This window comes from Nycticebus coucang, chromosome 12 (assembly GCF_027406575.1).
Source record: "Nycticebus coucang isolate mNycCou1 chromosome 12, mNycCou1.pri, whole genome shotgun sequence".
NCBI lineage: Eukaryota > Metazoa > Chordata > Mammalia > Primates > Lorisidae > Nycticebus > Nycticebus coucang.
In genome coordinates, this window is record NC_069791.1 from 53,112,577 (window position 1) to 53,135,047 (window position 22,471).

General features: G+C 51.4%; 2 protein-coding genes across 5 annotated transcripts; both read right to left on the reverse strand.

Moving 5' to 3' along the window:
* Positions 1 to 1,975: 1,975 nt before the first annotated feature.
* On the reverse strand, positions 1,976 to 9,131 carry GNB3 (G protein subunit beta 3). Of its 4 annotated transcripts, XR_008373243.1 has the most exons (11): positions 8,104 to 9,131; positions 7,770 to 7,856; positions 7,464 to 7,502; positions 5,842 to 5,948; positions 5,701 to 5,764; positions 5,410 to 5,572; positions 5,248 to 5,314; positions 4,952 to 5,153; positions 3,660 to 3,876; positions 2,386 to 2,560; positions 1,976 to 2,184 (listed from the first exon to the last, which is right to left on the reverse strand). XR_008373243.1 is itself a non-coding variant. In XM_053555518.1 (10 exons), exons 2-10 carry the CDS (start codon positions 7,824 to 7,826, stop codon positions 2,454 to 2,456), a joined length of 1,023 nt encoding a protein of 340 aa, XP_053411493.1. In that variant the 5' UTR covers positions 7,827 to 7,856; positions 8,104 to 9,131; the 3' UTR covers positions 1,976 to 2,453. The 4 variants fall into 4 exon arrangements, 3 of the variants coding, with proteins under 3 accessions (XP_053411493.1, XP_053411495.1, XP_053411496.1); XM_053555518.1 differs by having other exon boundaries at positions 1,976 to 2,560; XM_053555520.1 differs by having other exon boundaries at positions 1,976 to 2,560; positions 7,770 to 7,933.
* A 146-nt stretch (positions 9,132 to 9,277) lies between these two features.
* Positions 9,278 to 22,163, reverse strand: P3H3 (prolyl 3-hydroxylase 3). The gene is made up of 15 exons (XM_053555516.1): positions 21,466 to 22,163; positions 20,507 to 20,659; positions 19,986 to 20,187; positions 19,766 to 19,897; positions 19,154 to 19,290; positions 18,579 to 18,668; positions 17,180 to 17,232; positions 17,015 to 17,082; positions 16,790 to 16,914; positions 12,867 to 12,968; positions 12,378 to 12,528; positions 12,000 to 12,117; positions 11,811 to 11,886; positions 10,327 to 10,467; positions 9,278 to 10,165 (listed from the first exon to the last, which is right to left on the reverse strand). Exons 1-15 carry the CDS (start codon positions 21,955 to 21,957, stop codon positions 9,992 to 9,994), a joined length of 2,214 nt encoding a protein of 737 aa, XP_053411491.1. The 5' UTR covers positions 21,958 to 22,163; the 3' UTR covers positions 9,278 to 9,991.
* Positions 22,164 to 22,471: the final 308 nt, after the last annotated feature.

Below are 22,471 nucleotides of genomic sequence, written 5' to 3' on the forward strand. Positions count from 1 at the left end.
GTTCCCTGGCCTGAGTGTCCCCTGACTGATACTGTGAGCCAGTTTCTTTTGTGTACCTCCCTTAAATCAGGGCTCTGTCCTTGGCCCTTTCCTCCTGCTCTCCCTAGGTGTTTACTTCTAGGGCTTGACTTAGCATTTCCCTATATTCTGGTAACTTCCAGGTCTCTCTCCAATCGTGACCTTCACCTAGCTGCCCCATAAGCAGTTCAACGTCAGTTTGTCTAAAATAAATTTATGGGGCTGGCTGCTATGGCACATGCCTATAATCCTAGCACTCTGGGAGGTGAAGGAGGGAGAATTGCTTGAGCTCAGGAGTGCGAGACCAAGTGGCCACAAGAGCAAGACCCCATCACTACTAAAAATAGAAAAATATTGGGGGGGCGCCTGTGGCTCAGTCGGTAGGGAGCAGGCCCCATATACCGAGGGTGGCGGGTTCAAACCCGGCCCCGGCCAAACTGCAACCAAAAAATAGCCGGGCGTTGTGGCGGGCGCCTGTAGTCCCAGCTACTCGGGAGGCTGAGGCAGGAGAATCGCTTAAGCCCCAGGAGTTGGAGGTTGCTGTGAGCTGTGTGAGGCCACGGCACTCTACCGAGGGCCATAAAGTGAGACTCTGTCTCTACAAAAAAAAAAAAAAATAGAAAAATATTAGTCGGTGTCATGGCACACCCCTGTAGTCCCAGCTACTCAGGAAGCTGAGGTAGGAGGATGGCTTGAGCTTAGGAATTTGAGGTTGCTGGGAGCTATAATGATATCACTACACTCTAGCCAAGGCAACAGAATGAGACTCTGTCTAAAAAAAAAAACAATTCATCCTTGTGAATAAAAGCATTGAACACACAGCTGCCCAAGCCTTAACCTTGGTCACTAAAATCTGATGATTCCATACCTTCATCTTTTTTTTTTTTTTTGGAGACAGTCTCAAGCTGTCACCCTGGGTAGAGTGCTATGGAGTCACAGCTCACAGCAACCTCAAACTGTTGGGCTTAAGTGATTCTCTTGCTTCAGCCTCCCAAGTAGCTGGGACTACGACACCCACCACAACGCCCAGCTATTTTTCTGTAGCAATTGTCATTGTTGCTTAGCTGGTCCTGGCTGAGTTTGAACCCACTGGTGCCGAGCCCCATTCCTTAATCTTGTCTCAATCCCTCTTCCTTTACTCTCTGTTTTATAATCCTAGCACTTGAGCTATAATCACTTGAGCTCATGAGTTCGAGACCAGCCTGAGCAAGAGTGAGTCCCATCTGTACTAAAAAAAAAAAATAGAAAGGCTCAGTGGCTAGGACGCCAGCCACATACACCAGAGCTGGCGGGTTCGAATTCAGCGCAGGCCAGCCAAACAACAATGACAACTACAACCAAAAATAGCTGGGCGTTGTGGTGGGCACTGTAGTCCCAGCTACTTGGGAGGCTGAGGCAAAAGAATCACTTAAGCCCAAGAGTTTGAGGTTGCTGTGAGCTGTGACACCATGGCACCATACCTAGGGTGACAAAGAGAAACTCTGTCGTTCCCCCCCCCCCAAAAAAAAAACAACTCCTCAATGTTTTTCCATTGTCCTTAGGACAGAGATTCTCAACCTGTGGGCCACAACCCACAGGAACTGTATTAAAGGGGTGGCAGCATTAGGAAGGTTGAGAACCACTACCTTAGGATAAAGTCTGACTCTTTAACCTGGCATTCAAGGCCTTTTATAATCTGACTGCTCAGTATTACTTTCCTGTACAAAATACACATAGGCCTCATAGGCAGGCTGTAGTGAACTGTTGCACATGTAGTCCCCCAGCAACCTAGTGAATACCTTCTCCCAACCCATCTCAGGTCTCCCCATGAGGTTTGGTCTTCTGCCTATAGCCTTCGTTCTGCCCACAAGCTGTCCGGTACCCAGTCTTTATTGTAGCACTTTTAACACTATTGCCCTTAAATGGGACCTGGGTGTTTTTGGAACATAGGGCAGGTAGAAGCCAAACATCACAGTTGTACCAGTGTTCTATAATTTATTGTAGTGCTTTAGGAGAAAAAAAATAAGAAGGTGGAAAAAGCATGAAGGAGAAGTGGGCAAGGACTCTAGTGGTGCAGGAGCCATAGTTGCAGAGCTGAATGCCCTATACCACCCACGTCTGGATGAAGGTAGTAGAGAGATCCTAGGACCTGCAGCTCAACTGGAAGCTTGCTGGGCCTGCAAAGGGCTGGGGAGGGGTTGGTTGTCCTTGCTGATTAAGGGACAGGCTGTGAGGATTATGGGGAGGAGAGGCCATGAGAGGAAACAGGGCAGTTCTTTGTCCCTGTGTCCCTGAGGCTGCCTCCCAAAGACATACTCCCCTTCTTCTCCCACTGCCCTCAGGGATAAAGCTCACTGGGAATGGCACCTGGGATATAAAAGAGAGAACCTGAAAGATTGGAGGGTGGGGGTCACCAAGTGTCTTCATGGTCTTCCACTTCCCTTCTTCCAGCCTCCCTAGTTCCATATTTTGAGAAAGCTGTCCCAGGAACCAGTAGCCACAGCCATCCCATCAGCTGTGACCCCCAGACAGCTGACTCTGTTGTCATGGCCAGAGAGGATGCCTGAGGAAGAGGGAAAGGAGTCAGTCTGTCTCCCCCTGCTGATCTGGAAAGCTGCTCAAGCACATTGTGTATGCACAAGTGTACACCTAGGTGTGTCTGTGCACGTGCTGGAATCCTAGATCAGGATTGAATAGGCTGAGAGACTAAAAGAGGATTAGCCTTAAGGGCAGGCTAATTTGTCAAGAACTTGGGTTGGGGGAGCGGCAGGGGGAGATTGGGAAAGGTTGGAAACACCTGTGTGCTATGGAAAAAGCCAGGGACAGGCCAGATGCAGTGGCTCCCACCTGAAATCCCAGCACTCTGGAAGGCTGAGGCAGGTGGATTGCCTGGGCTCACAGGTTCAAGACCAGCCTGAGCCAGAGCAAGACCTCGTCTCTAAAAACAGCTGGGCATTGTGGTGAGCACCTGTAGTCCCAGCTACTTGGGAGGCTCAGGCAAGAGGATCACTTGAGCCCAAGAGTTTGAGGTTGCTGTGAGCTATGATGCCACAGTACTCTACCAAGGGTGACAAAGTGAGACTTTGTCTCAAAAAAAAAAAAGCCAGGGTCACCTTGATGGATGCTAGAAAATGGGAAAACAACTCATTCATCCTATTGTTTTGTTCCCAGATGAGGTTACTGGGGCCAGGGCGCAGTAACTCATGCAAGGGCACTCTAAGAGAGCAACAGAATTAGAAATTGGATCTGGATTCTGGCCACTGTTACTTTCATTAAACACCTGGCCTCTCCCCAGAGAAGAAGCCACACTATCTGATCAACTTTAGACTAGACTGGTCCCAGATGAGCCTCTAGGCTGGGCCAAGGCCCTCAGGCCACTCCAGATTTCCTTGATTGTACCACTGGGGATAACCAGGGGAGCTCCTTGGGCAGGGAGTAGCCATGGTATTAGACTGTAAAGAAGGGCTGCTTAGAGCAACTTTCCTTCAAGGGAAGATGTCCTAGGTTGGAATGTCCTACATTCCAGGGATGGAGTGATTCAGTGGTGGGAACAGCAGCAGGACAATCCCAACCAAGAGAGCTGGCAGCAGGGTACAGAGTGGGAGGGAAGACTGGAGAGGGTCCTTCCAGCTGAGGAAGCAGTAGGCAGGGCTGGCCCTTACCCACACGCTCGCCTTTCATGGAGTCCCAGACATTGCAGTTGAAGTCATCATAGCCAGCAAAGAGCAGACGGCCGCTGAGAGAGAAGGCCACAGATGTGATTCCGCAGATGATGCTCTCATGGGAATAGGCAGTCAGCTCCTGATCAGCCCGCAGGTCAAACAAGCGGCAGGAGGCATCATCTGAGCCCGTGCAGATGGCCTCTCCATTGGGAAAGAACTGAGGGGACAGGTGGCAAGGGGTCAGAACTGCACCCACCTACAGAGTCCCAGCCCTCTCCCTGGTTCCCATCTGCCAGCTCCAGGGCAACCTGCTTCTCAGCCTTCCTGACCATTCCTTCCTTGACTTGAGTGAGAAGCAACACCCCACATGTCTAGTCACTACTGCAGTGCACCACTTGCCAGTGCCATGCCTATAGCTTCCCTACACCCCTGGCTCACTCCTCAACTACCTACTGTATTCAGGTATCACCTCCATGTTGCAGTCAAGAGCACCAAACCTTGCCCAGGGCCACCTAGCTAGAAGGGCAGAAGCTGTCCCACACTCCTACGACTATACAAGTGGGCTGGATTAGGATGTGCAAGAACAGGGCCAGTAAAAAAAAAAAAAACGGGGCCAGTTACAAATGCATAACCTGCATCTCATCATGAGGAAATGTCAGATCAGCTCAAATGGAGGGAGAGTGTATAGAAAACTGGCTCTTACTCTTCATAAATGTCAATGTCGTGAAAGACAAAGGTAGAAAAATGGTCCCAGTTTAAAGGAGACTAAAAAGATATGGCAAAGAAATGTAATGTTCATTTCTGGACTGGATCCTGAACAGAAAAAGAAAAAACCAAAAACATTGCTATTAAGGACATTTTTGTAGATAATTGGTAAAATTTAAATATAAACTGTTGACTATAGTATTTTGTCAGTGTTAAATTTCCTGATTTTAAGAATTATACCGTGGCTATATTAGAGAAAGGCTTTATTTTTAGGAGATATTTAAGGGGAAAAGAAACATGATGTGTGCACTTAGTCTCAAAAGACCAGAAGAAAAATAACAAAATACTACATATCTACATCTAAGTAAGTGTTTATCTTTCACTCTGGTTCTCTACAAAGAAAATGCTAAAGTAAATGTGGTCAAATGTTAACAGTGGCTGTGGAAGGATATATGTGAGTTTTTTCTGTTAGTTTTGGAAGTCTTCAGTAAAGTGAAAAGTTAAAAATAGGAAGGGCAAGGGAAGCTACGGGAGGGGCAGGGGATGTGCGTGTGTGTACTGTGGGGGTGAGGGGGCCCCGTGCTCACACAAATGGCGTTGATGTCCGACTCATGGCCAGTGAAAGTCTGACGGCAGGTCCCCTCACGCACATCCCAGAGCTTAGCACTGGCGTCGCAGGCCCCCGAAATGAAAAGTTTGAAGTCGGGAGATACAGCCAGGCTCATGCAGTCACCAGTGTGTCCCACAAACACAGTCTTCTGCTGCCCAGTCTCAATGTCCCACAAGGCACTGCCAGGAAGGAGGAAAGCCGTCACAGAGGAAGCCCACATGCCCAGGATAGCATTACCTCAGAACCCCAATACTGGCAGCATTCAGCCCTCACCACGTGGTGTCCCCGGAGCTGGTCACAATGTTGTTGTCATCCAGGAAGCGGCAGCAGGAGAGATAACCTGGAGGTGGTTAGAAGGGCAGTGCCCTGGCTGCAAAGCTGGAGCCTGGGCTTCCCTGGACCCCTCAGGACAAGAAGAGAAAGGCTCCCACTGACCTGTGTGAGCAGAGAGTTCCCGGCTGACCTTGACATTACCCTCACGGGATTTGAGGCTATAGATGGAACACATGTTGTCCAGCCCCCCACACGCCACAAAGTTCCCTGACGGGGCGTAGGCGCAGGTCATGACCCAGGAGGAGCGCAGTGGGATGGCGTGCACCTGTAGGGAGGTGATTTGGGCAGAGGCAGGACCTGAGGCAGAACTTCCAGGTGGGCAGGGGTGGAGGAGAGTAGGCTTAGTTTCAGGAAGGATTCAGTGGTGCAGGGTGGGGGAGGCAGGGCTGGTACCTTGTTGGTGGTATAGGTGTCCCACACGATCAGCTTCCCATCTTGCGAGGCACTTACCAGCAGCCTGAGGAGAGGGCACTCTGTCATATAAACCTCTCCACCCTGCCTCTCCCTCCCCTCTGGGCCCTTCTCAAGCCTCACTTGGAATCAGTGGCCCAGTGCATGGCATAGATCTTGGCCAAGTGTCCCCTTAATGTCCGCCGTGTCCGCATCTGTACTCGTCCCACCACTTCTAGGCCAGACACCAGCTACAGAGAGAGGGGCATTATATACTGGAATGAGGCAGGGTGCAGTGGCTCACACCTGCAATCCTAACAATCTGGGAGGCATAGGTGAGGTGGAGGATCTTTTGAGCTCAGGAGTTTGAGACCAGCCTAAGCAAGAGCAGGACTCTGTCTCTACTCAAAATTGAAAAATTAGCCAGGTGTTGTGGTGGGTGCCTATAGTCTCAGCTCTTCAGGAGGCTGAGGCAGGAGAATCACTTGAACCCAGGAGTTTGAGGTTGTTGTGAGCTACGCTGATGCCTTGGCACTCTAGCCCAGGCAACAGAGCAAGACTGTTTCAAAAAAAAAAAAAAGATCAATGTACACAGCTATGATTTAATAAAAAAGAAAAAAATAGTGGTGTAAGCAAGGTATGTGCCCAAATGTCTGTCATAGCCACTGATTGATACAAGTTCCTGCTCTGTGCCAGGCTCTGGGTTAGGGCCCCAGCCTTAAAGAAATAAGTCCCCACCCTTGACTGGCTTAGACTGATGTGGGAGACAGATCATGCCTGGCCAGCAGTGTGTTGTTGCTAAGTGTTTAACAAATACCCCTCTAGTGTGGATGGGGAAGGTGGGAAGGTAATTTCCATGATGTAAATTCTCCCACCTGGGCCAATTTCAAGCTGCCAGTGTGAAGCCACTGGAAACAGACTTTGGACAAGATACACACAGTTGGCTCTCCCAAACAGCATGGCCAGCTCTTTAGCTGGGTACCAGGGGATCACCATGACCCTGAACTTCACCTCTTGCAATTTGTGGCCTTATGCCTTTTGAACTCTAACTAGCTTCTGGACTTAGGCTAGGGCTCCAGAGTCAACAGACTTGATTTGCCATTACTCTGTTATCCTGGGCAAGTTACTTAACCTCTCTGAGCCTGTTTCCTCCAGGTGGACAATGAAACTTATCATACAACCTACCTTACAGAGTTGTCATGAAAATTAAGTGAAATTATGTACTTAAGCAACTTAGCCCAGTGTCTGGCTCATGGTGTTTACTCTTATTATTAACATATTTAATCCAATCCAAGATGCAATCAACTCTAAGAAGCACCATTATTGTATATATTGGTGGTAAGAAAAAATGCTGCCGATTATAATTGTCGTAAAGCATCGTTTATGGTTGGATGCATCTTGATTCTAGAGATGTCAACATGTGTAGAAATGAGCATCTTTGGATACAATATAGACAACTAGCAACTTGAGTCTATAAGGGCTTTATGATTTATAAAGTACCATCTTTCTCTTCATCCTCACAACCCTGTGAGGGGGTGTAATCACTCCTGTTTTATAGATAAGAATAGGAAAAATGTCTGTATCTTTAGCATCCAATACGTCTACCCAAAGCAGGTCTCACTAAATGTTTGCTGATGAATTAATTAATGCCTTTGCTCACTCTAAGGACATTCTGTGCTAAAGCTCAGGGCACCAGCCTGTTGCTGGTCAGGGAGCTCCCATCTCCTCCCCTCAAGCCCTGCCCTGAAAAGAACAGGAGGTCTCACCTCTGCCAGAGTCATGTCGGCACAGGCTTTCCTGGCATCCTGTGGGGAAAACAGACATCAGGGGAGGGCAAGGATGTGATGGGGGTGGTGGGTGCGTAGACTTCTCAGTGGGGTGGTTGTGGGGCTCTGAGGTTTGGGTGGCCTCAAATATGAGAGCCAAGTTCAGAAAGTCTCCACTCACTTCTAGGTCATGGGTCTCTAAGGTATCATTCAAGAGTGAACCCAGCCTCCTCCCCCCAGGGCCACACTCTCTCATGTCCCCAGTTCTGTTTGCTGAGGTCCCCAGAGGGAGGGTTCTGGGGTTACAGCAATCTGCTTCTTGAGCTGCTCCGCTTCCTGCCGCAGCTGCTCCATCTCCCCCATGGCTGACAGGTTGAGGGGTAGCTTCGGCTTCTGCCAGGAACAGGGGGTAGGTGTTGGGGAATGCTCACTGGGCCACGTTGCTGTTCCTCACATCCCGCACCAGACTCCTAAAGGCCACAGCCCATTCCAAGAAATAGGGAAATGGCTGGAGGCCTGCACCACCTCGCCAGCTAGGCCTTCCAAGTCTGGAGTCCAGTGCATCCAGCCTCAGCCCTGCCTGAGTCCTCCCTGCAGCCCCCAGCCCCAGAGGGCAGAGCCCAGGCCAGCTCCCTCTTACTTGGGCTCTGGCTGGACCTCTCCCAGGTTTCCGGCTTCAGTTCCCGGGTGCCTCCTCACTCCCTCGGCTACGACGCCCGTCACCTGCCCAGGCTCTGCTGCCAGAGGAGCTGGCCTGGCCTGGCCCCGACTGGCGGGGGGGGGGGGGGGGGGGGGTAGGGGGGGCCTGACAGAGAAGGGTAGGGCCAACCAGACTCAGGCAAATGAAATCAGCTGGCAGGGGTTGGGGTAGAGGACAGGGAGGGAGCAAGATATGTGGCTTCCAGAGAGACTTGGCCCAGTCTGGAGGAGAGGTGGGAACAGGAGTGTGGGGCCTAGAGGGGAGCTGCGCCCACCACAAGCCCTGAGGGAGGAGGGGCTGAAGAGGTGCTTCCCTGGTCAGTCTCTCTGCAGGCAGAGATAAGAGCATCAGGCCCCATGGGATTAGAGCAAAGCTGTGAGGATTAGGGGTTGGGGTTTGGGAGGGGTGCAAAGGAACAGCAGCAACCACAGCTCTGGTGGCCCCTCAGCTCTGACCCCCACCAACAGTGATGATCTTGACAGTCAGGGCAATTAGCAACAGTCCAGGAACCAGGATACAAGGGTGATAGATGGTCCCATTGTCAATACCTCAGATTGTGTTCCTTAGTGCAGGGAGGTGGAGGAAAAGGGTTATGATGAATATGGGAGGGTACAGGCAGGAGCTGAGATTAGAAGGGACTGATCTGGATAATCCTTCTTTTTGACAAACCCCAACCAGCTGCCCCTGGGCCTGATCCTGGGTGGGAGAGACAGGCACAGGGGATCCACTGCGAAGAATGCACAGGCCTGCCCATTTGGGGAAAAGGATTGAAAGTGGAGGGCAATACCTTCCCCTGCTCCCAAACTGGGGTCTGGGCCTCTCTTTGCCCCTATGACTCATGGGGCTGGGATTGTGGGAGCAGGAGCCAGAGGGGTCAGGCTACCCTAAATCTTAGCCAGGCTCAGAGAGGGAAGACAGGGCATAGAGTTGGAGGCCCAAGGGACAGCTGTCAGGGGCTTGGGCCTATTTGCATGAGGCTGAGATTTCCCTGACAAATCACAGGCTCCAGTGGCACTGTCTCTGGGAGGCCCAAAGACACCTGTCTCCTCCCAAGCCAGCCACAGCCACCCCCACACCTTCAGTCACCGTAAAAACTGTGATACACTCGACTGGCTCCTGGCTAAGGGATCTTCACAATCTTTATTACACAGGCTGGAGAAAGGCAGTAGGCCTCCCTGCTCATTCTCCTCATTTAAAGCATCAGCCCCCCAACCCTGCCATTTCTTTTTGGGAAGGTACAGTGTTCTCTGTCCTGGGGTTGCGGGTCCATCAGCTTGAGCCTGGGAAACTCTAGGCCAGCGGTTCTCAACCTGTGGGTCATGAGCCCTTTGGGGTGGAATGACCCTTTCACAGGGGTCGCCTAAAACCATCACATACACCCTGTACAAATACAAGTGTATGAAAATAATTTTATGGTTGGGGGTCACCACAACATGAGGAACTGTATTAAAGGGTCATGGCCTTAGGAAGGTTGAGAACCACTGCTCTAGGCTATCTTATGCAGTATCCTCTGAGTCAAAGAATAGTAGGATTTAGAGACAGAGAGCTTGCCATTCTGCTCTGGATGTCACATAGGGACTTCTTTTTTTTTTTGAGACAGAGTGTTACTATGTCGCCCTCAGTAGAGTGCTCCTGTGCTGTCATAGCTCACAGCAACTTCAAGCTCTTGGGCTTAAGCTATTCTCTTGCCTCAGCCTCCCAAGTAGCTGGGACTACAGGCACCCACCACAACGCCCGGTTAACACGTGGGGACTTCTTATAGGTCCTGCCATCAAGATGGCATTTCACAAGTCAAGTGGCCACATCTTCAAGAAGCTGGTTCAGCCATTCATAGCTCCTCCCGGATCCGAGCTGGCTTTCCAGCCTTTTCTTGGACTCGCTGAAGCCTATGGCTTGGAGGTTCTGGGGAAGGATCTTTGCTGGGCATTTCCTCATCTTCCTCTTCCTCTGATTCCTCTTCCTCCTCTGACTCCCGCAGTAACTCTTTGGCTTCTGTCCATTCCTAGGGGTGCAGAGAGTCTGGCCTCATCCCCGTATCCACCTTCTCTGGGCTATCTCAGCCCCTGCCCTTCACTCCCTACCCTGTGAGCTTCCTCCACGGCTATCTGCCCATACTTTACACACCAGGACAGCCACATCTCTTCCTCCCCTACTTCTCCTTACCTGCTCCCTGTGTTCAGGTGCCCATGTGTGCCACAGTGCCAGGGCGCAGCGCCGTCCCCGTGTCACAGCCCACACACCATGGGGATTTTCCCCACCGGAACTAAAAGCCACGAGGCGTCCACAGCGAGGACGCACCTGGGCCTGGGGATGAGGGCAAGTTCAGCTAGAGGGATCAGCCTGCTCAGAGAACATGGCCCTCACTCCTGAGAGTGGAATGGGATAGGGGACAGAGATGATCAGTTCCTTAATTCAGGAACTAGCATGGGGCAAATGGGAAATTGGCCTCAACTTGGGAAAAAAAGCTAAACTTGAAAGCTGAAGGGAGAAGAGGCCTCTACCCAGGGTCTCCTGCTAGTTCCCTATCCCTAGTGGCCTGATTTTTCCTGCCCAGACCTTTGAAACTAGGGTATGACTTATATCTAGGGGTATAAGTGAAGTACCACACTCTTGAGTAGAGAGGGATAAGGCATTTTCCTATCCAAAAAGAAGGCCTGGATCGTCAAGGGGAAGTAGGGAAGATGATCGGGTCAGAATGAAAAAAATCATTGTTTCTCTCGGCCTGCCCCAATTTTTTTTTTGAGACAGAGTCTCAAGTTGTCACCCTGGGTAGAGTGCCATGGTGTCATAGCTCACAGCAACCTCAAACTCTTGGGCTTAAGCTATTCTCTTGCCTCAGCCTCCAAGTAGCTGGGACTACAGGCACCCGCAACAACGCCCAGCTATTTTTTGGTTGTAGTTGTCATTGTTTTATGGCAGGCCCAGGCTGTATTCAAACCTGCCAGCTCTGGTGTATGTGGCTGGCACCCTAGCCACTGAACTACAGGCACCAAGCCAGCCTGCCTGCCCAATTCTTGCCCCTGGTAGCTACCTAGAAATTTCCATGATCCAGAAATGGGGGAGAAATAACACCATCTAACACTGATTAATTGTTCATTATTACCAGGCACTGCCTCATTCTTTTAGGTACATTATCTAAATTACTTCTTATAATAATTCCTTAAAATAGGTACTACAATCATCACCCCCATGTAGGAAGCTAAACCTCAGAAAGGTTAAGACCCAAAATCTGAGCTCAAGTCTAGATGGCCCCAGCATCTGTGCCACTAGCCGCTGTGCTTGTCCTGCTGGGGGAAGGAACTATTTCAAGTTTCCCCAAACCCCAGGTGCCAGGTGCCTCCTAGGGTGCTAGAGGGACCCTGCAGACTGTGCTGTACTCACCATCCATTAGGAGGTGAGTCCCACACTAAAGGCAGGTTCTGGAGGTGCCACCTAGAGATCACCTGCTGGGGAGGCTAAATCAGCCTCTGCTAGGCTAGACATGAAAAAGTGGCAAGGAGGTGGATGGGAGAGGTAGGGCAGGAAAAGGGTTATGTTGGCCCCAGCCATTTCCCTGCATTTGCCTCTGGGAACCTTTTGTTTTGAATCCTCACCCCACAGCTGGGCCCTCTGTCACACCCCTATAACCCCCACCCCACTTCATGTACCGTGACAGTGAGGGCGTTGGGCTCTGTGAAGAACAGGTCCCCACCCTGGAAGTCATCATTGAGGTAGAGGAGTCCACTGGGGAGGGAAGAGGACAAGAGGCAATAAGACCCCAGCCTCAGCCAAGGCCTGCTGTAGGATGACCTTTGTCTGCCCACATGACTGACAAAGGTCCTGGTGGGACCACCCACCTGTAGTCTCGATAGGTATAGGCTGGGGGCTCCCGCCAGCACTCTCCGGTATCAGGGTCCAGGACACAGTTGTCTGCGTGCACTGGGTGACTCAGGTCCATGCGCTGCTCTTGCTCTCCTAAAGCATAAATGGGTCTGGTGAATGCTTCTGTGCCCCTGTGCCCATCTGCCACCCTACGGGCTCACAACATCCATAATCCACCCTGAAGTTCCTGGGGTCACAGCTGGGCAGAAAAGCCAGGCCCAGACCCAGGCAAGGAAGAAGAGTCTTTCTGCAATACAGAACAAAATTCACACAAGCTAGGAGTGGCCAAGGGTATGTAGTGCCAGATGGGTGCCCGAGGGTGGGAAGAAGCAGCTGGGGTCCCCGGCAGTTACCTTCTATGGCACTACGGCATACCAGGTGGGTAAAGGAAAGATGCAAGGGCCGTTCAGGGGAGAAGTAGGCCTGTGTCACAGTTCGCACGCGCTCGCTCACCTCCAGAAGCAGCTTTGCGCCCTGACTGCCAACCGTCCCAGCCCGGGCCAGCTGCCGGCAGAGAAAGGAACGGTAGGAAAGGAGGAAGGCAATGGAAGAGTGACCCCAGCCCTAGCCCCTACCCTACCTCTGCCACTCTCCACCCATGAATTTGGAATCTTTCAACAACCAGCTCTGTTCCTCAACCCAACTGCTCCTTCTAACGCTCCATGAAAATAACCCAGGCTCCAGGTCTTAAAACACCCCCTTTTTCAACCCTACGCCTAGGACTTAGGCAGTCGCAGTCCCAGAAAACTTCCTCCACAGATGCCAGGCACTGAGGCCCAGCCTCCTGCACACCCTCTTCTCAAGTTCTGGGTGCCAGTCACACCCTGGGTGCCTGCTCTCACCTGCACAGCCTTGAGCACTGTGAGCCCCTCGAAGCGTTCATGGGGGGTATGAGGGGAGCGGCGACCACGATAGCCAGATCTGGCTCCAGCCCCAGCTGCATCCTACACAGGGAGGGCATTTACTGTGAGGTTACTCTCCTGGTCACCTCACTGCCCCTCCCCTTACCCTCCTACTCCCTGGAAGAAGTTCTTATCATTCTCTACAGCTCCCCTTCCTGAGCCCTTTCCCAGAGAAAGGATGACTATTGCCATGGCTGTCTGGAATCCCACTGACCAAGGGGATTGTGGGAAGACCTGCTGAGAGCTTCCTACAGTAGAAATGGGGTCTCGGAGAGAGTCAGGACTTCTGGGGAAGTGGGGCAGAGCTGGAGATTCAGGCAGGAAGGGCTTGATCATTAACTACTAATGAGCCAAGAATAGAGGCATCTCTCTGGAAAGAGAACCCTACCAGGAAGTGTGACACTCTGGCCAAGTCCTGGCAGGGAGCTGACTTGAGGTGGAAGACAGCATCAGCTGGGGTACATTCCCTGACCTCTTCCCATCCATCTGACATTCTCTTGGAGAACCTATGGACTGCCTGGCTCCACCACCCCTGGAGGTTGAGTCCCAATTACCCCACAACTAATCCCATCACCTGGGGTCTCCCAGTATCTGGATATCTACACTGGGATCATTCCTTTTCTGACACCCATTTTTCTACTTTCTCAATCTCAGTTTAAGTACCACTATCTAGTTACCCCTGCATATAAACCTTACCTCTAAGAGATCACCTAGTCACCTAAACCATCTAACCTTCTATTGTTATATTCATTCCTTTGACCAATTCGTAATGAGTACCTATATGTGCCAGGTACTGTTCTAGGCATTGGCGACACAATTGTGAAACAAGAAAATGTCCCATAGTCTGTTCATGGCTTATACATTAAAAAAAAATCCCTACTCTCATTCTATGGGATTTATTTATTTACTTTTTTTTATAGACAGGGTCTTGCTCTGTCACCTAGGTTAGAATACAGTGGTGTGATCACAGCTTCCTGCAGCCTCAAACTCTTGAAGTCAGTGATCCTCTTGCCTCAGCCTTCTGAGTAGCAGGCATACCACCATGTTTAGTTAATTTTTAAAAAATTTTTTGTAGAGGATCAGCGCCTGTAGCACAGTGGTTATGGCGCCAGCCACATACACCAGCTAGAGGGTTCGCACCCAGCCCGGGCCTGCTCAACAAAAATGACAACTGCAACAAAAAACAGCCAGGCATAGTGGTGGGCACCTATAGTCCCAGCTACTCGGGAGGCTGAGGCAAAGAATTGTTTAAGCCCAAGAGTTAGAGGTTGCTGTGAGCTGTGATGCTACAGCTTTCTACGGAGGGTGACAAAGTGAGACTGTCTAAAAAAATAAATAAATAAAACATATCAATTTAGTTATTATATTTTTCTTTTTTCTTTTGAGACAGAGTCTCACTATGTCACCCTCGATAGAGTGCGTGGCATCACTGCTCACAGTAACCTCAAACTCCTGGGCTTAAGAGATTCTCTTGCTTCAGCCTCCCAGGTTACTGGGACTATAGGCGCCCGCCACAATACCCGGCTATTTTTGTTGTTGTAGTTGTCATTGTTGTTTGGCAGGCCCATGCTGAGTTCGAACCCACCAGCTCCGGTTTATGTGGCCAGCGCCCTAGCTGCTGAGCTACAGGCGCCAAGCCTATTTATTATATTTTTCACTTAACATGCTTGGTATGTAAACTAGGATCAATTTAGATGATGATAAGAGCTATGAAGATAAGTATAAAGAAAATTAAAACAGAGTTACAATCATTAAAGTGCCTAGGCAGGGGTGAGGAGACAGTTAAATGAAGAGGTAACATCTAAATCAATGGGAAAGAGCTACTTGAATATGTGAGGGAGAAATATTCCAGGCAGAGGAAACAGCAAATAATAAAGCCAGAATGAGGTTAGTGTGATCAAGACATAGAAATGAGACTGTTTGAGATGGCTGGGAGGCTGAAATAGGAGGATCTCTTGAGCTCAGGAGTTCGAGACTAACCTCATGCTGAGTGAGACCCCGTCTCTACTAAAAATAGAAAAATTAGCTGGGTGTTGTGGCGGATGCCTTTAGTCCCAGCTACAGGGGGAGGCAAAAGCAGGAAGATCACTTCAGCTCAGGAGTTTGAGGTTGCTATAGGTTAGGCTGATGCCATGGTTCTCTAGCCTGGGCAACAGAGCAGGACTGTCTCAAACAAAAAAAAAAAAAAAAGAAAGAAAAGAAAAAAAAAAGACACAGAAACAAGGTCCAATACTTAGGAGTTATCCTTAACTCCATTTCTCATTGTCTTCCATAAAGATTTAGTCCTTAGCTCCTCTATTTTTGATTTTCTAAATATTTCTCATCTGTTCCCCTCTCTTCATTCCCTTGGAGTGAGGACCTAACCCTAAGGCAGTGTGACACTTAGAAGTTTCCCCTCCCATTTCCTCTCCCATTGCATTCTACATACTGCCACTAGAGGGACCTAGTGGCTCTACAGGAGGGTGATGCTAGATCCTGCACTGGAGGCTCTACAGCCACTGAACTATCAACACCTCCTAAAGCAACGATTCTAAACCTGTGGGTCGCCACCTCTGTAACAATGAAAATACATCTTGGCATTAGGAAGGTTGAGAACCACTGCCCTAAACCCTTTTGCAGCTCTCTACCATTTACAAATAAAGTCCAGACTCCCTGGGGGTTACAGAAGGCCCTCGATGTCACAGGGCCTTCACCTGTGGGCTCCCACCCTCTTTGCCATACAGCCTCTTGGTGACTACAGCTTGATGATAACAGCAAATGCAGAACCTTCTATGTTCTTCTAAGAGCCTTACCAGGTACTAACTCACTGAATCCTCACAACTATCCTATCACAAAACACTATTGTTAGCCCATTATCTAATTACCCCTTAACTAGTTAGCCCTTAACTAATTCATCTTTAAGACTCAGCTCAGAGCGGCGCCTGTGGCTCAGTGAGTAGGGCGCCGGCCCCATATGCCGAGGGTGGTGGGTTCAAACCCAGCCCCGGCCAAACTGCAACAACAAAAAAATAACCAGGTGTTGTGGCAGGTGCCTGTAGTCCCAGCCCCTCGGGAGGCTGAGGCAAGAGAATCACATAAGCCCAAGAGCTGGAGGTTGCTGTGAGCCGTGTGACGCCACGGCACTCTACCGAGGGCAGTAAAGTGAGACTCTGTCTCTACAAAAAAAAAAAAAAAAGACTCAGATCAAATGCTACCCCCTCTAGTAAGCCTTCTGTAACTTTGCTTTTCAGTGCTTCTATTTGGATGAGTCATACTACTTTTATCAAACTTACCACCTGCTCATGTTATGCATCTCCATGTCTGTTTCCTTCTCTGTACATGAGCTCCCAAAGGGCAGACTCTGTTCCTCTACCTCTTCCTGGAATCTAGCAGTTTCTAGTACACAACAGCTACTCAGTGAGTGTGTGTTGAATGAGCACTAGCCTCCAATGGGGATTGAGCTTCATAAAATGGCAGACTCAATCTGTTGGGCATGATGGGGACACAACAGACAGCAAAAGAAGCCTATGTGTCTGCTGAGCTGCTGACCAAGCTGGTAACTAAATTCTCAACTAGCCCATGGAATCCTCACCTGCAAACTCATCTGCTTTTATGCCTTTGTGTTTCTTTTTCATTCTTCCTATCTATTTCTAGCAACATTCCTTTGTAAAGAATGTCTGCCTTATGTGAGCTAAAGTAACAGGCAAGGGAACTCATTAGCAGCTGAGAGGAAATGGTAAGCACAGTGCCCACTGGATAATCAGCACAGTTCTCACTAGATAATCAGGACAGGCAGAACAGGGAAGAGACAGGCCAAGAGCAAGGGAACAGGCAGCCATGCCTCAGGGTCCCAAACTAGCTACTGTGCTTGAAGGTTTTCCCACCTTGGCAAGCTGCAGCAGCACCCCACACTCGGCTGGGGTGAGCAGCCCATCCAACACTGCCCGTTCTGACCCGTTCAATTGCCTGGCATCCTGGGTCAAGGTCACTCCCTCTAGGAGGAGGACATCTGCCAGAGAAGGAACAGGGCAGAGGAGGCTGAAGCTCCCTGACAGCAGGCCCAGCAATAACTGTCAGCCACCAGGCCCTCCTCCTTCCCAGGAACTCACCTTTCCAGTAGGTCATGGGCTTTGGCTGAGGAGGCTCATGGTCCCAAGGCCTCTTCTCTTGATCCTCTCTCAGGGGTGAGAGATGTGCTCATTAGATGCCCAGGACTGTACAGACCCAGCCTCCCAGATTGAGCTGAGCCCCTCCCACCACAGGGTATCTCCTACCTTAGCTTCTCTCTAAGTGCCTCAGGGATGAGAGCTGCAGGAGTCCAGGGATCCTGTGACAGTCAAGAGAAGCACCATCACCCACCAAGTCCAGCCCTTAGAATCCCTGACGTTAAATTAAACCACATTAAGGTCCTCCTATTTCCAGAGGGGAAGGTGGTGGTTGAAAAGCTCTGGACTCAGTGTCAGAAGCCCTGGATACCTCTGTAACAATAACTTCCACAGCACTTCCTATTTGCCAGGTGCTATCTAAGAGCTTTCTTTACACGTGGAAGTGCAATTTAGCATGTGAAGTTCACAGTCTTATGAAACAGGTAACATTAATGTGTTCAATTTGCAATTGAGGGTCCTGAGGTACAGTGAGGTAAGGTAACATGTTCAAGAGCACACCGCCAGTAAGTGACAGAGCAGAGTTTTAAACTAACTTCAGAGTTCTCACTTTTAACCAGTGGTTCTCAACCAAAGCAATTTTACTCCCCCCACCCCTCCAGGGGACATTAGGGAATGTCTAGAAACATGATTGATTGTCATGACTCAGGAAATGTCAGTATGGCATTGACTTCTACTGGGCAGAGACCAGGGATACTGCTGAACATCCTACAATGTATAGGACAGCCCCTCCTCCCTCCTCCAAACAAAGAATTATCAGGTCCAAAGCATCAGTAGTGCCAAGAAAATGGAGCAACCCTGCTCACACTACTGTACTAACTCTGGAAGACCTCTGCCCATCAGTGTCCTCTCTTAGATACAAGAAGAGTGATAGGCCAGGCGTGGTGGCTCGTGCCTATAATCCTAGCACTCTGGGAGGCAAGTGGATTGCCTGAGCTCACAGGTTCAAGACCAGCCTGAGTCAGGGCAAGACCTTGTCTCTACAAAATAGCCGTGTGTGGCAGGTTCCTGTAGCCCCAGCTACTTAGGAGACTAAGACAGGAGAATTGCTTGAGCCCAGGAGTTAGAGGTTGCTGGCAGCTATGAGGCCAAGGCACTCTACCTAGGGCAACAAAATGAAACTGTGTCTCAAAAAAAGAAGAAGAAGAAGAAGAGTGACAGAAGCAGTAGTCACAGAGCTTTCTGTGCTTTATGTCAAATGATATGATTGCAATAGCCGGGTAAAATGGCATGATTATTTCAATTCAAAGGCAGGAAATTGAGGCTGAAGCAAGTTGAAATCCAGCACTTGTTCAGGGCAGAGAAGAGATGGACACTTAGCCCTGCGTGATCCCAAAGCTACCTTCAGCTATAAGCACACAGCCTCCATCCCTGTAAAACCGGGAGGGAAGACTCAAGTGGAAAAACGAGAAACTGTTACAAACCTAAGCGACATATCAGTATGGGACATTGCTGTTACCTCCCTCCTGGGAGCACTGAGGGTGAGATGGGGGAAGAGTGAGGGACTCACAGGATCTGTGAAGTTGGTCCCCAGGTGCTCCATGGCATAGTAGAGCTGCCTCTTCTCCCCCAGGGACCGAAGGAAGAAGTGCTGGATGTCCTGAAGGGACAAGGAACATGTAAGTGGGGCAGGGAGGTTGAGGCTGGAGGAGAGCAGGGTGGCCCAGGCTCTAGGCACTGCCTGCAAACCTCTTGAACCCAGCCAGCACTGTGCCTCCTGGTTTCTCGGTTCAACTCTCTTCCCTCAGCAGCTACAGAGCATGTGCGTTCAAACTGAGGGCGGAGTGTGAGTGTGTGCATATGTGTGCCCATAAGAAGAAGGTAGGAGCAGGCAGGAGTGAGGTTAAGGGAAGAGAGTTGGGGCTGGGGTTTGGACTAAGAAGTATAGTCTGATGTGCAGACCAGAGATTGAGATGGAAGTCAAGAGCTGGACTTGGGGTTCCCTTTGGTGACTAGAGTGCTTGGGTAAGAGACCAGAATGGGGAGCAGGGGTTCTAACTGTTTCTCTGGGGAGCAGGGGTTCTAACTGGTATATTTGTTTGATTTACAGCCACCTTGAGGGGCAAGGCTGGCGAGGGGAGTTACCTCTCTTGGCCCAAGGCCAGGTCTTGGCTCTCCTATCTGGGCCTGGTACTTGTTCAGAGCACTCTTGGCAGCCTCCTCCTCCGGATAGAAGAGCAGGACACTCAAGACATTTTCCACAGCCTGGGATAGATTGCCAACTGGAAAGGGAATAATAGAGTGGTATGGAGGACAGAGACTGAGAATACAACGGTCTGCAGAGACAGTGCTGGACAAGGTGGTCTCCCAAGGCCAACCAATCAACTCCAAGAGCCCCATCCCCTTGGCAGACATGCACCAGCTGCCACTTTTTTCAAAAGCTGAAGCAAACATACCTCAGCTGAAGAGTTCAAAGATGAGTTCAAAGAAGAGGAAGAGAGGAGAGAATAAAGGATGGTGAGAAATAACAAGGCAGAAGGGGCCCTGAGACCCATCTCCTGAGCTTTCACAGGTACCAAGGAGAGCAAACTAGAGCCCTCACTTCCTGAAGTGACAGTCCCCATGGAACCCTGACAGTGACACTATTGGTCCAGAGACAGATAGGAAGGACAGAGAGATGAAGCTCAGGATGCCATTAGAGACAAACCCCTAATTTCCAGCCAAAAGCACTCACAGGATCCCACTTCCCCAACTCACCCTGAGCATAGGCTTCGTGCAGCCACCTCAGCTGGCTGGGAAGGAAATCAGGGACAGGGAAGCTTCGACCAGGACGTGTGGCCATTTCTCCCACGCAGCGCTGTCGGCACTGTAGGACCCGAATCCAATGTCCTATGGAGGACACACACAAGCTATTCAGCTTGTGCATGATCCCCCATCTCCCCTTTACCAGTGCCCCCTTCAACTCCCAGCTGCTTACCTGCAATGGCCTCGTAGAGGCCCCCTTGGCTCCCAGCCCCTTCCTCCTCCTCTCTTGCCCCCTGCTGCTCCTCGGGGCCCTCACAGCCTGCCCGGCAACTCTCCATCTGAGCCAGGCTCCCTTGCAGGGCTTCCTCTAGCCTGGGCAGTGCCAGTCCTGCTTCCTGGTGCCTCAGTAACTCCAGCCCAGTGTCATAGGCTGCCTGTTAGGGAGAGGAGTAGTCCATCACCTGAGATCTGGGGAGAGGGGCATATAAGATTGGAAGGTAGAAAGAAGGAGAGGGGTGTAGATCTCATTTGGGGCATGGATCTCATTTCACCTTGGGGACGAACAGGGGTGGGCCTCAGAATCTGAGACTTTAGTGATCATCTAGGAAGGAAACTAAGTTCCAGAAATGGACTCCCTATTCAGGGTCAGATCTCCAGATGCACTGGATAGGATCACAGTCCAGTGAGAGCTGTGGTATCTACCCAGCCAGCCAAAGGCTGAGGGCAAGACAGGGGTGGTGCTGAGGGTCTCACCCAATGTGGAGGCGTCTCCAGGTCCCGGAAGCTCTGGGGCTGAACCCCAGGCATTCGTCTGTACTTAGCCATGTCCTCCCGCATCTGCAGGTGTGTTGGGTTTGCTACAAAGAAGGTGTGTGCTGCAGCTGCAGCCAGGTCCAGCTTCTTCAGCTGAGGAGGAGGAGGGATGACCAGAGTTCTGAGGTGGGAATGTTAGACTTCTGTCCCCTCCAGCCTCCCTGCACCAGACACACACTCCTGGGCTGCCCAAGAGCCTATGGAAGACTGGTTAATTAGAACTGCCCACCTCCCAACCTGCAGAAAATGGAATGTTGAGACTCTCAGGAGTCTGGCATGGAAGGAAGGAGGTCTGAAGACTTCAGACTGGGTGGGACATGGACCCCAGGGCCCCGGTTCTAGACTAAGTGGAAGTGACGGCTAAGTGAGGAGGGGAAGTGAGGACCTCAGAGACCAGCAAAACCGGTAGGTCCCTGGGCTGAGGTGTGTGGCGGCGCCAGAGTAGCAGGAGCTGGAGCTTGATGTACTGGCGTCTCGGGGGCCCTCAGCCTTGCCTCCTTCTGCTCTTTCCTTTCCAAAGCGCTCTCCTGCCCCGCACTCTTCCGGTCCCCACCCCACCACTTCATTCCTAAGAGGAGATGACACTCACTCACCTCCACGTAGGTCTCAACAAGACCTACTAAAGTAAAATTGCAGGCCTCTTCCCTCCATCTGCGATCTACTCCCACCCCACCCCATTCCAACTTTGCTCCCACTCTCCCTCGGCCATCCCTCATCTATCTCAACAGGTCCCAGCGGTCGTTACAGCAGGGCTCTTCAATGCAGAGGCCCGCGGTACGTCCCACAGCCCCCGCTCGATCCCAGGCACTAGCATTCCGCCCTCTCCGGGTCAGCTCACAGTGGGACAGCACCGTGAGGGACAGGGGTGCATCCTCGCCGTGGCCCGGCCGGCTCCGCACCTTGTAGTAGGCCCCCTGAAGGTAGTTGTAGGGCTCCCGACGGCGGAAGGCGTCCCGGAGCGCGCTCCCCACGCGAAGCCGCGCTGCGCCCCCGGGGCCTAGCCTCCGCGCGGCGCACTGGGTCAGGCACTCGGCGCGGCGGAGAGCGGCGCGGAGGAGCAGCCGCTCCCAGGACCCCCGAGCCGGTCCTGGCCCCAAGTCGGGGCTCGGGGCGCCAAGCAGCACGGCTGGAAGAGCGGCGCCAGGCTCGGCCGCACAGCTAGCCCTGCAGTCCAGCCGCGCGCGGCCCAGCTCCGCCCAGCTCCGCAGCGCCTCCCGCAGCAGCGCCACGGCGGGCGCCCAAGCCCCGGCCGAGTAGGCGCGCAGCCCGTCCGCGTAGAGCAAGTCGGGGGCCTGCGGCGGCGCTCCCGGGGACACGGGGGCCAGGCCGGGGGGCTCAGGGGACCCTGGGGGAGGCAGCAGCAGCAACAGCAGCCTGAGGAGCCGGAGCATGGTGCCAGAGTGGCCGGCGGGCTGCCGAAAGGAAATGAGGGGACAGAGAGGGAGGGAGAAAAGGGGGAACGAAGAGGGAGGGGAAAGGAGAGATGAAGAGGCGGAAGGACAGAGAGGCGAGCAGGAATGAGGAAGGCTGAAGAGAGCAAGAATGAGGAATGCTGAAGAAAGCTCCTCCAATGTGCGAGATGGGGAGAGAAGTCAGAGAGAGCCGAGTACTGAGTGGTGAAAGCCGTCTTTAAGACAGGGGGACTAGTGTGGGAAACTGGAGAGGAGGAGGGCAAAAAGTGGAAACAGGAGCAGGCCTGGAGTGGCTCCAGCCCTGAGGCCTATGGTGGTGGTGGTGCTGATGGGGGAAACTACGGGGCTGTGTTCTTGGCCACTCTTGGGTCCAGGAGAAGTAGTGTAGACGCCTCCCACACACCCTTAATCACCAGTACACGCCTTTGAAGGAGCTTTAGAATGCAGAGTGAAGGAGGGTAACTCCAGGCCTGGGTCACTAAGTCAGCCCCAA

Excerpts from the sequence above, each read along its gene's own strand:
- GNB3 (XM_053555518.1), bottom strand. The coding sequence starts at position 7,826 with ATGGGGGAGATGGAGCAGCTGCGGCAGGAAGCGGAGCAGCTCAAGAAG. Across the intron at positions 7,503-7,769 it reads AGCTCAAGAAGCAGATTGCT|GATGCCAGGAAAGCCTGTGC; the intron begins GTAACCCCAGAA and ends TTTTCCCCACAG. Across the intron at positions 5,765-5,841 it reads CACTGGGCCACTGATTCCAA|GCTGCTGGTAAGTGCCTCGC; the intron begins GTGAGGCTTGAG and ends CCCTCTCCTCAG.
- P3H3 (XM_053555516.1), bottom strand. The coding sequence starts at position 21,957 with ATGCTCCGGCTCCTCAGGCTGCTGTTGCTGCTGCTGCCTCCCCCAGGG. Across the intron at positions 17,233-18,578 it reads GGACCAACTTCACAGATCCT|GATCCCTGGACTCCTGCAGC; the intron begins GTGAGTCCCTCA and ends TGACTGTCACAG. Across the intron at positions 10,166-10,326 it reads CACCTGAACACAGGGAGCAG|GAATGGACAGAAGCCAAAGA; the intron begins GTAAGGAGAAGT and ends CTGCACCCCTAG.